Raw genomic sequence first — 12,506 nt, 5'->3', positions numbered from 1 at the left:
ATGCTTGGGTACATTTTGTTTTAAAAGCCTGTAAACAGCACCAGAGAGAGATTCCGGTGACTGGGGAGCAGACAAGCACTTTTAAAGCAAACTATTTGATAAATTGCAATCACTGCATTGGTCCCTCTTAAATTGTGGCACCGTTTCTTACCCTCAAGTGGAAAAACCCATTATCAAGATGAGTATAAACCAGCTGTAGACCCAGAGGGTGGAAGATCTCATGCTGTACCCCCTATGAAATGCCCTTGGGAGTTTGACGGCACATCCTGTAGTCTCCCTTTCCTGCAGGACCTTGCAGAGAACAAGCTGGGAAGTGGGAAGAGGCAGGTGGGATCGTTATGGAAGTCCTGGCCTTGCTGAGGCTTGACCCAGTCCTTGGCAGCTGCTCCTCGTTACTGCCAACGCTGTCAGCTTGTCATCACCAAATAAAAGAGCTGCAGGGCCCCTTCCCTTGGCTTTTGGGCAGGTGTTGGTCAGTGGCTGGGCTTTGATGTGCTTACAGTCAAGGACAACAGTGAAGAGTTGGGCTTTAAGGTAAGAGGAACATGGAAAGGGGCACCCTGAAGCACCCAGGGCAGTGGGAGCCAGAGTTGCTGGCAGCCAAGTAAAGGGGTTGGGTGTTTGTAAGGGTTTTCTGTGGTGTTGTGTGTGTTGGTAGTGTTTGGTCCTGTGCTGTGCAGTGGGGGAGATACCTCTTCTCTGTGCCAGTGGAGGAAACCTCAGACATGCTTGAGTGTGGCCACTGGTTTTGCAGCCCTGTAGTGCTGCGCAAACTGTTCTGCCTTGTGTTTGCCAGGGATATTCTGGTTCTTTGGAAATTTCACAGGATTTAAGCCAGGCCAGGGGCTTTTCTGGTATTAGAGGCTCAGTGGTGGGAGGGCATGGCTGTGTTGGAGTAGGGCTGGGCTCTGGTAGCTGTGTCTGGGAAGGACCTGGTTTATGTAGACGTGAGTTGGTTTGGTTCACGCAAGCTATCTGCAGATTAACTCTGTGATTATCTAGTTTGTCTTTGAAAATTTTAAATGAACTAATTTAAAGCAATTCAGGGGGCTTAACCTACTACAAGTCACATATGAAGGAGAAAGGGAGATTTTTTTGCTTCTGTGTTTCTGGGGTTTTTCTATTCCTACTTCCTATTGACAACTGTAAGGCAAGTCTTTCTTTCCCAGATATTTTTTGAGGATGATTTCAAAGTAATAAGTCTGAATCTGCCATATGCTAATTCTTCTCTATACTGTGACTTCCTGGAAAACAAGAATTCCTTGTTGCCAAAAATTTAAAGGTGTTTTAAATGTGTGTGGTGAATCAAAACCAAGACCTGCTGGAATATTTCAGGAAATCCGACTGCTGGAGTAGGTGGCTGCTCTCTCCACGTTGTCTCCTGCCTTCCCGGGGCCGGTGGTGCTTGTCCCAGGAGCCAGATGTTAATGCCTGTTCCCTCTCTGCTGCCTTTGCTCATTGGTGTCGGAGCAGAAGATTTGTGACATTACAGCCATATATTGGATTTCACTTGAGACAGAATGTGAACTAGATTTCCAAGCAATATGCAATGTTTTACACATTTCCAAGTGTGGTGTCTCAGAACTGCTGCAGATTACATGACCACTGAATGCATTAACAGGGAGGAATGGGATAAATAAATATGAAAAATCTTCTGTTTGGAGAGACCGATGCCTTGGGTAATCAGTAGTGATGGAAGGGAAATTCAATACTAAAAAAGTACATGCCCATTTTCTAGATTTCTGCTTTGTTATTTTTGAAATAAACTTTGTGTGGTAGTATCTTTTTTAGATGTTACTATGTTTTTTTTTTTATCCATTTCAAATGTAAGGGGTGTGTGTGGGGGAGGGGGTTGGTTTTGGTTGTTTGAGGTGTGTGGGTGTTTTTTTTTTTTTTTTTTTTTTTTTCCTTTGGGATGTGGTTGGGGTGGGGGTTTGGGGGTGTGTTTGGGGGGATGTTTTTTAGGGGGGTTGTTTGTCTGGGGTGTGGGGTTTTGTTGTTTGGCGTGTGGTTGGGGTGTGTGGTTTTTTTGTGTTTGGGGTGTGGGTTTTTTGGATTGTGTTTGGGATGTGTTGGGATGGGGGTTTTTTTGTTTGTTTGTTTGGGATGTGTTTTTTGTTCTTTTTTTGTCTTGAAAAGTTCAAATATATTCTGAGGTTGCTTAATCAGCCCTTTATTTGAAGGGTAGCCCTAAGACATGAGAGAAGCTCATGAAGGGCAGAGAACCCTTATTCCAGAAAGGGAGAGGGAACATGTGGCCAAGTCAGTTTATCATCTGTCACTCGCTGACCTTATCGGTTAGGAGGAATTACAAGCACAGCTTGCTGAAACTTTTTTCTTAACTGCCAGAACATAGAACACTATTTCAGGATGAAGTCCATGAAGGGGAGGTGATGAGCTCTAGGGTCCTTATCTGGCCTCCCTGATACAAGTCTCATCTCTTTGTAGGTGTTTGAGTATTTTCTGTGTCATGTTTGCATGTGTTCTTTAGTTCTGTTTCTTTACCCTCTAAAATTTGATGGTCATTGGTAACCATTTGCAATGGAGAAAACCATGCTCCAGGCATAACTTTTTTGCTCTGCTCCTTGCTTTTCCTTTCCTGTGGGTCTTGTTCTAATGCCTCGTGGTTAAGAGTGGTTTATTCAGCTGCCGTTTTCAGTGACCAGCTTGCTGCAGGGAGATTTTTCTTCATCTGCTTTACACCTACCCAGGCCAAGCAGGAGTCAGTGCTGCAGCTAGGTTAGCTGGACATAAGAGTGTCTGGTCTTTGAAGTCCAACGTCATGCGTTCCTCTGGGGCTGGGAATAGCTCCCAGCAGGATGTGCAGCACTTGCTGCTACTCCCAGGCAGCCTGTGAGGCTGTTCTTTAAAGCTGTGATATTTTTAGGGAGAAAAGAATCATATCACCACTTTTTTGTAGATTTCTACTGTTTCCTTGGCCTGCTTCATAGTGACTTGGAAAGGCGGCTTTACAAGCAAAGCCATCTAAAACGGAGCATACAGAAATGCTTCTGTCTTCCGATGTTTCACCTACCTACTTTCCTTTTCTCAAGGAAGCTTCCCTGTGCCTGTGTTGGGATGGAGGGATGGACAGATGCACACCCTGGAGCTGGCAGCAAGCTCAGCCCTCCACTCTAAAATCCCGTTGTGTTGAGGAATTTGAGCCCTGGTCATTAGAGGAGCTCTTGCTTGTGTGAAGCACCAATTTTTGACAGGACGGGGGTCCTCGTGGACCTGTGCTTTGTGCTCTGCTCAATAAAACCCCAGCAGACCATTTTCCAGCATCCTGGAGGGGCAGCCAAGCTGTTCCCCACCATTAATTTGCAGCCCTGCTAGTGCAGGGGAGGCACCTGGGACCTCCCCGAGCTTGTGCTGGGCCTGGTGGACAGGAAGGGTCGTGGACCCATGGCATAGACTGCTGAGGAATTGAGGACATGCCATCTCCTGATGACCTCAAGCTTGGTTTTTTATAACTCTTCCAATTTTACTTGTATAAAAAACACACAGAAGCTGTTTCTCTGGAAAATGTCACACATATATATATATAAGTAACTGTGAAATCCTTGTGTACTAATTATATCCACAGGGAAAAATGGGGAGAAACCATAAATTGTGATTAAAATAAACATAAGAGTCACTGGCGTCATTAATTTTGTTACAAAATTCACTCATCTTTTTGTAGTAACAGTTCAGTACTGAACTTACTAATCACTTACTCAGTTACTAATGACTTTTTCCTTCCTCAGCCTCTCATGCTGGCCAAAAATGTTCTTAGGCAAACTTGCTTTGTGTGTAAACATCCTCATACAGGCAAAATATTTTCCTTCTGTGCCTGACCCTAATGATAGGGTGTTGCTTCAATTTGGATGAAGGTTTGATTACCTTCTTTAAGTGCTAGAAGTCAGAAAATAGTTTTAAAAAGTCATAAACCATACTCTTACTAATAAAAAAAATCTTTCCAAGAAAAATGTATTTGAGAGGAACAGAATCATACTATAATCTTGCATCTGTTTGTTTTTGGTAAGGCTCTCTGCTTATATTAATATATTTGTATGCATTGCAAAAAAACAGATCATCCATAAAAAGACAATTACAGAGCACAAACCAAGCATTCATAAAACTTTTCTGAGATCTTATAGGATGCAACACAGTGAAAAAGGAGAAGATTTTATTGTCCTATTTTCTGTAATTCTGTATAAATCATTCCATAAAAGTAGCTATCTTGGTTTTATTGATCTAAATTCAATCTGAGTTGCATTGGGATTGACTTTCAAAACTGTTATTAAGTACCCTTTGCTGTGGGCATTTTTTCCATCTCATGCAAAACCCTATTTTATCAGGGTTGATATCTCTTCTATTTGCAGTTGCCCATGTATCTTTGCTTTCCAGCAGGAAATGCCTAGCTACCAGAAAACAGGCAAATCCTTAAAAGGAGAGGATTTGAGTAGGTGTTTGTAAACCACCTCGTGTTATTATCCAGCTTATTTCATTGTCTAGATGCTGAATCTGCCTGACAGACAAAATGGTGAGAGTGTGAGATATTTTTGATGATGGATAAGCTATGAGGATGTCTAGGGATTTATTCTCATTCTATATAGTTCTGTGTACACTCATACTTTTCCTTAACAAGTCTCAGTCTGTTGGATTAGCTCCCAAACTGCAGCCTTGTCCTTGTTTAGAGCTGAGCAATGTGGAGTCCAATATTTGGTAGTTTTTGTGCCACCATCAGGGTCGAAAGTCACAAGGACCTCAGGCTGGCTGGAACATGCCAATATTAAGCAGGTGGAAAAGCTTAAACAAATGGAAAGAAAGCAAAAATCTCAGAGGGCAAGTGAGGAGGTCTGTTGGAGCAGAAGTGCGTGTGGTGGGGTCGTGGATAGCAGAACTGGGGTGGTTACAGGTGCCTCTGTCACCTCTCAGATCAAGGTCTCCCCTCTGGGAAGAATGAGGTCCTACGTGGAAGTTTTTTGGCTTTGGGGTGTCTCCTCTTGCCTTCAGAGAAGAGTGCTTGTCTCAAAAGCAGTCCAGCCCATGATCAAACAGCTCTTGCTCACAATTTCTGCCCATGGGACACCAGTAATATCCTGAGTGATGGTAGTTCCTTATAGTCTTAGACCTGCCTTGGGGCAGCTGGAGAAGGGAATGGTGTAAGACATCCATGTGCATGGCTGCTATCCACCCAAAGGAAAATAATGAGAAGAAAGTTCTTGAGTTCCAACCAGCAGATCTGGGTTCCTCTTTCAAGCTCTCCATCCTTAGATGTTCACTTATTTTGTGCTGTAAGAGCTTGACAGTGGATTTGCAGCTCCTCAGAGCTCTAGGGCATTGCCCTTCCCTTTCATTCCTTATGGCTCCGGAGAAGGATGGTATCGGGTACAGCTTTGTGTAGAGCCTTTCCCAATGCAGCCCTTACTGCTTCTGATGTACACAGTGGAAATAGGAAGAAGTCCTAGGGTTTTACTAGCAGACAAACCTTGCTATCCTACCTAGTCGCATTCATCCTACTGTCCTGAACTGTTCAGCCCTGGTTTTAAGTTGAATTTTACTATGCTTGGCTAGTGAAATCCTGTGAAGGGTTTTATTTAGCTTGCATCATCTGTGGTGCTCTCTAAAGGAAAAATCCTTCTTCAAAGTCATTAACTGTAGTTTAAGTGCATAAAAGCATAAACGTTTTGGAGCTGCTGATATCTGAATGCTTGTGGAATAGCAAGAGAAGCTGCTTTGTATAGTGGTCAGTGCAATGGTTTCGTTACCTTGAAATAAAATCTTGAGCCTTTGCGCAAAATATACGAATGCCAGAACTGCTGATAACCTGTATTCTCCTCATACTCAATTAAAAAATAGAAGTAAAGTGAGAGCAGATGTGGGGTAGTAATAGCACAAATCAAAACACGTTGATTTGAAGTTCTTTTCTTAAAGAAAATGTTTTTTCCCCCTTGTCTCTCTTCTGCTGTCTAGATTTTTTTTGACATAACTGACAAGCATGTTCAGTTCTTTCTCATCAACCCTGGGGGCTACTCTGTGTTTTATAAGAACTGGTATAGATAAAGGAAACCGTAACCCACCCAGAAGTTAGTATTTTATACATCTCAAGTTAGCAAGTAGATATTAAATTTCCCCATAAATTAGGGAGCTGGAGATTGCTATCTTTTTATGTGCAAAGTGCACCTTGTTAACAACCAGCAGAAAAGTTCATATTCTCAGATGAGTTACTTTGCCTTACTCTTAAATTGCTGCTCATTTTCTCCTGCGTGTTGATTTATGAACTTTAAAACTTGCTGCTCGACATTCAAGCTGTGTTCCCAAGCTGCGATGCTATCATAACCGCCCAAAACGCGGCTTGCTTTTGCACGGTGCTTAAGGTATTTTTTTTTTTTCTGAAATAATAAGGCCTCTTTCCTGTCTCTTTGTTACCTGCAGGATTTTGGAGAGGACGATTCCCTCTACATCGCCAAGGTAACGACTATTCACATGGGCAATTACACCTGCCATGCCTACGGCTACGAAGGGCTGTATCAGACCCACGTCCTGCAGGTGAATGGTTAGTAAATGTGCGACCACCCGCTGCAAACGTGTCCCCGAGCAAAGAGAACCTGCTGTAGGAGCCAAGCAGCAAGTGGTGGCCCCTCGAGCTGCCGTGCGGGCAGGCAGCAGGAAAGGTAGCATATATAGGAGGTGGATATATAGCCACTCCATCCTAGGCAGAGAGTGAGCATAAATCAAGCCGTCGGTGCTGTTTCTGCAGAGTGAAGGGGTGTTTTGGAGCAGCTTGTAGGCTGGTGGCTCTTTGCCGACAGAATTGTTGCTTCAATGACTTAAACGTGCCAAAAATTCAGAGTATTGCACAGGACGTGGTCTAGCATCCTCATCCAGCTGAGTCCCCAGGGGAGGGACCACACTGGTCAGTGTGAGTGGTTTTTGCTGTTGTATCCCAGCACCACGACTTGCTCCTGTGCAAACAGGATGCAAAGTGCCCCAAGCTGGCACTCTATTCTTGTGGTCTTCCTTTTTGACTGGATAAAAATGGCATTTTCAGGGAAAAAGTCAGTGGAGAGCTCTGGGGATACTTGTCCAACTGCAAATGCAGGTTTGTATAAACCAAACCCCACCTGCATTTCAGGTGCTTGATTAGAAAAATACCTCCGAATACTTTATCCAACCTCTGTTCTGATGTGCTTGGTTTTGAGCATGCAGCCTTGCTCCCCACACTGCAAATGCTCCCTGCCATGGTGAGGGCCTGGAGAAGAGTGTAGGCACCCAGCTGATCTCAGTGAAAACTGACTTAATGTTTCCACATCATAATTTGTCATCTTTTTGAGGTAGTAAATGGCAAAGTCTCAGCAATTTGGATAACTCGATTGCGTGTGCTGCAGCTGGGAAAATAGGTTTCCTTCCTGCAAGTGCTGTTTGTTTGATGAATGGCAGCTGAAGCGCAAGTAAGTTAACAGCTTAATCCTGTGTATATTATGTGATGTATTATGAGGCCTGAATGGAGTTGAGTTGACAGTGACAGTGGGGGCTTTGTCATCGCAAAGACCTGAAGACCCAAAGATTGGAAACTAAAACTCGAGCACCCACAGAGAGCTGAACACAGCATGTGTAGGGGCTGGTTTGTGCCCTTGTGCCTGTTGCTTGGATTTAACAAAAGATATCATTCTTGTTGACTTTATGTTGCTGTGTAGTCACTAAGTGTTGGAAAAAAATAAAGCTTGCTAGAAAATGCTATAGGATCAACAGAATTGTCTTGAAATCTCCGTGAGAGCCATTGGGCTCCACAGGAGTGGGTCTTGGCTGTGGATGGCTTTGTGCCCCATCCCTCAACTGGCCACTTCTGCTCAGGAAGTGGCTCTTGCTTTTCTAGTGAACTACCAAATAAAGGCAGGAAAGGACAAATTGGCAGATTTCCCCTGACACGAGCGGCAGGAAGAAGCCACTGGAAGAAGCAGCTCTGCGCCGTGCTGGGAGCTGTTGGTGTCCGTTTGCATCAAATGAAAAACTCTGCTTCAAATGTCTTTTTTTTGTTGTATTTTATAAGTGAGACTAAGATTTTAAGATGATGTGGCAGAACCAACTGAGACAGAACTTGGACCATATCTGCTCGCCCATCTTCTGCAGCGAGGCTAATGTGCTGGCAACCTCTGTTCTAGGAAAGCAATTAAATATTTTTTTAAAAAGACAAAACCAGAAGTGAATGGGGAAGAGCTGAGTGAAGAGAGAAGAATGGGGGAAAAAAAATCAACCACTTTTCAACTGTGTTTCAGATAATTCAGTGGCTTTTGAAGTTGTGGTACCTCCTTGTAAAGCCTGTTTAGTCCCATCTGCAGCCTGTCAGCCCGGTATACAATATGTTCTCTTCCTTACTGCCTTTTTCTGCTGAAAAGAATTGGATCCTGGTTCTGTATGTCTCCTCTGAAAGCTTTTATCTGATACAGTTTCTAATGCTATTAGAGACCTTCTTCTTTGTCTCTTTGGAGCCTAGTACTGGTCTGTAACAGCTCATCGATTAGGTGGAAAAATAAACTTCCCCATAAGCTTTATGCTTAGGGCCCAGCTTCAGCAAAACTAAATGTTTTCTTCCTCTGAGATGTGGTCCTGCCTATGCAATAGCCCCTGGGCTTGCTGGAGCTTGTAGAGCTGTTTGGGAACATGGCAAGTAACAGCCAAGTGCAGAGGCTGCCTCAGAGCAGTCAAAATGCAGGTTTTTTGCTTTAGGGAGATGATGTTTGTGCTGTGGTCCTCACATGTTGGCTCCTGTCTACTGGGCAAGAACCTTGAAACCCATGTGAAATACAGCACCTAGGTGACATTGGTAACAATGTTTGGGTTGTCACCATCAATCATATCACCACAGCGGTGGTAAAATCTGAGTTGTATGTTTGTACACCCAGCCCTCCGTGTATTTGGAAGAATGTACATTGGAAAGGCAGCACAAGGTGGAGAAATGAAAAGTGATGCGGAACAGGTAGAAAATTAAGTTTGTCCCTGTGTGGATATTGCTTGGAAAAGGTGTACAGCATGCTCACAGTAAAGGGAAGAATAACAATTTATCATTTGCAAGGGGAAAAAAAGTTGCTGAGAATAAAGGATCTCATAAAATTGTAATCAACTATGAGAACTGATAGCTTGCAAATTGAGACTGCTGAGTGTAAGGCATCATTTTCCTTGGTTTGAGCTCTCTGGAAAACATCAACATAAATCAGAATGCTGTATTCCTTGAATATAGTTTTAAAAAGCCATTTGATCTTCAGCCCAATGATAAGAAGCCAATAGGACAAACTTACCAGTATCAAAGATGTTTTAAATGCTGTCATGTTTTGTTACTGTGGCATTTCAAGGGAAAAGGTAGAAGGCTTCAAATTCCTTGCAGTTCATAAATGCAAAGATTAAAGGATCTGAAATATAGATTAAATAAGCCCAGGAGTGTGCAGGACCTCTAGCAGCAAATATGTCTTTGGGGCTTGATGCTGCCTCCTGTTCCCCTTATGAGCTACTTTATTGCAATGAACTGCTCTCCTTGCAAGTGAGGCATTACTGGGTATGCAGCTGTGGGCAGCCTACCTGATCTCTTACTTGTTTGAATGCTGCCTTTTTTTCCTACTTTGCTTAAGGTAATAGCATTTTTGTATTGCCTTTGGCTGCAGCCGCAGTAATGGTTAGCGATGATGTATGTTCACCGAGGGAAATAGCAAAGGATAATCCATATATTCCAAAGCCTGGAGCTGAAATCTTGCAAGTGTTAAGTGAAATGCGCTTGTTTGGAATGTCTTAATTTGTAGCAAGGGCAATAAAAAAAAGTATTCTGCATTTTGCTGTTATCACAGGGCAGTTGCATGCAATAATTAACCTGTGCAATGAGCTGTACAAGACAAGTTAAGCTAATTCTTGCCAAGAACACCAGTTAAACATCTAGGAGCTATGAGCTACACTTTGCAATACACACCTGCTGTAATTTTGGTTCTGCTAGTGAAGTATGTGGATTTCTGAGAATCAGGCTAACATGGAATGAGGCAAAATGTCCCATGACCAATGCACGTGTCCAATTTAAAGACATGTTTTTGCTAAAAGCCCCCCCTTTTTATTTCCAGTTGTCCCTAGGCGTTTTGTCTCAGGTTGCATTCAAACAATCTCTCTTTTAAAGCTATAAAAAAAACAAGGCAACTTGAGGGCTTTCTGTCATGGCTGATTTCATTCCAAGTATTAACCAGGGCTGATGACTTGATGCTTTTTTAAGCAGCTGGTGGGTAAGACAGGAGTAAAATATATCTTTCTTGTAAGGCTCATGAAAGAATAAAAATAGAAATGGAAAAAAGGCTGTAGAGTGTATGCTAATGAATGTAATTATTCAAACTATCCCATACAGATACTGTGAAATAAGAGGAAGGAGACTTTGCACCTCCCCCACCCCCAACAAACCATTTCAAATTCTTTAATGCATATGAGTAACCATTAAGAAATAGTTAATGGGTAGTATTAAGGCTGCTTGATTTGAGCAGTGAAAGCAACATGATTGAAAATCAATGAACATGTTGTAAGTTGAGATATAATTAGTCGTTCTGCCTGTTGTGCATATTAAATAGTTCAGAAGGGAGTTCCTGAAACAAGATAAGTCACATCTGGAAAGCCTCACCCCTGCTAAAAAGTAATAGTAATCTATAAGTACTGCTGCTCTTCTTCAGGGTAAGAGGTAGTGAACATTTAAGCCATCTCATTAGATAATTAAAATGTTGAATAATGTGCTATGTTCAATAGGAGAAAGTGGTCGGGGGGGTGATTCTTCCCTGCCTTGATTCAGTGAAGCTTGGGCATTTATGCTTTTATTTTTAGACCTGCAAGTATTCTCCGTAGGTGTCAGTCCAGCTTCTGTCCAAGTTCCCTCGTGCCTGTAAGGAACAGAAGCAAGGAGGGTCTGGACACGAGGCTGGATGCTCAGCTGGGTCCTTGTCCCCGCAGTGCCGCCGGTGATCCGCGTGTACCCCGAGACGCAGGCGCAGGAGCCCGGCGTGTCGGCCAGCCTGCGGTGCCATGCCGAGGGCATTCCCAATCCCCGCATTTCCTGGCTCAAGAACGGCGTGGACATCCCGCCAAAGCTCTCCAAGCAGCTCGCGCTCTTAGGTAGGAGCAGAGTTTTGACTAATTGCAGTGTTGTAGCTGGGGATTAACAGGATTATTTGGTGCTTCAGAGCAGAAGTTCTGCTGCTTCGGCTAAGCCGTGGCGTTCGAGCTGATGTTGCATAACCCTCCTTGCTCCGTTTCATCTGCTCCAGCAAATGCCTCAAGAAATATAATATTGATTGCTGCAAGCAGAACAGCAGTCTCTTGAAGCAGAGTGTGCCTCTTTATCCACGGCCTTGCCTCTTGTGTAAATTGGTGCAAATGAGAGGAGAAACGCATTGCACCTGTGATGCAGGTGACTTTTTATCCCCACTCTGTAGAGGAAGTTTGTCCCTTCACTAATCTGGGAAGTTGAGGCATAGGAACAGGAAGCACAATAGACACAGTAATAGTCAAGAATATTTAATTGCAATTGAGGCAGTACTTCCACTTCGAAATCAGTTGATGGGAGAAACTGTGGAGCCTGCATTTTTGTTGATCTGATTGAAAAACTGTTTGCAGTGTTGATGTGAATATTATCTTCTCCTTCACTAAAACTGGCACTTTTTTTACTATTCCAAACTGCTACAGGTATTTTACTGCTTGCATGTGGTATATTTCTGTGTTCATTTGTGCCACAGAAATGCTATGTGCTAATGCAAAGAGGCAAAACAGCATCTCATCAGCTGTCATAAGAGTTCCCCAAACATGTGTCTGCATGTATGGGGAGAGGTTGAGCTGAAGGCCGAGGTGTCTCCAGGCAGTGTAAGGCGGTGGGGAGGAACACTGTTTATGGATGTCTTTCTTACAGCCAATGGAAGTGAACTTCATATCAGTAGTGTTCGATATGAAGACACGGGTGCCTACACCTGCATTGCTAAAAATGAAGTGGGAGTGGATGAGGACATATCTTCACTCTTCATAGAAGACTCGGCCAGAAAGACCCGTAAGCCTGATTTTCCATATGTTAGGTTTTTTTAAGATATCTTTAAGGAATAATGACTTACATGCAGTTTTGTAGCTCAGCCCATTGCATGCAGTATATGGGGCTCTTGCTCAAGATAGTAGCAGTTTTGTCTACATATTCATCAGAGGATTGGATTCTGCTTTGAGAAGGTATCGCAGGGGAGATAACCTGCCCATTTGGAGCAGTGATGCCTTCTGTGTGTCAGAAGGGTGGGGTATGCTATGGGTCTTGTCTTTACTGAGGTGATAACGTGGTAATGCTTTTAGCTATCAAAGAATCCAAACCCTAATAATATTTCCTCCAATTATCTCTTTCAGAACATAAATTTCATTGGTTTCTGTACTGAACTTCCTTTCTAAAGCTAGTTGCAAACCAAAGCTTGCAAATATTTATATGCCTGGGGGAAAAAGAGCTGAATGAATTATTTATTTTGCCTGTATTTACATCA

The 12,506-nt window shown here is 43.1% G+C and overlaps 1 protein-coding gene across 2 annotated transcripts in view; it reads left to right on the top strand.

Annotated features, from left to right (window-relative positions):
- Positions 1 to 12,506, top strand: part of FSTL4 (follistatin like 4) — a 154,268-nt gene that overhangs the window by 127,729 nt on the left and 14,033 nt on the right. For both annotated transcript variants that reach the window (XM_088536941.1, XM_088536940.1), the window contains exons 7-9: positions 6,421 to 6,541; positions 10,951 to 11,112; positions 11,903 to 12,037. In XM_088536941.1, the coding sequence (XP_088393067.1) occupies positions 6,421 to 6,541; positions 10,951 to 11,112; positions 11,903 to 12,037 (418 nt within the window). The remainder of the gene's footprint in view (positions 1 to 6,420; positions 6,542 to 10,950; positions 11,113 to 11,902; positions 12,038 to 12,506) is intronic.

Source organism: Tinamus guttatus, unplaced genomic scaffold (genome assembly GCF_059628265.1).
Source record: "Tinamus guttatus ecotype Peru unplaced genomic scaffold, ASM5962826v1 Tinamus_guttatus_pri_ptg000710l, whole genome shotgun sequence".
Classification (NCBI taxonomy): domain Eukaryota; kingdom Metazoa; phylum Chordata; class Aves; order Tinamiformes; family Tinamidae; genus Tinamus; species Tinamus guttatus.
This window is presented reverse-complemented; position numbering and strand designations above follow the sequence as displayed.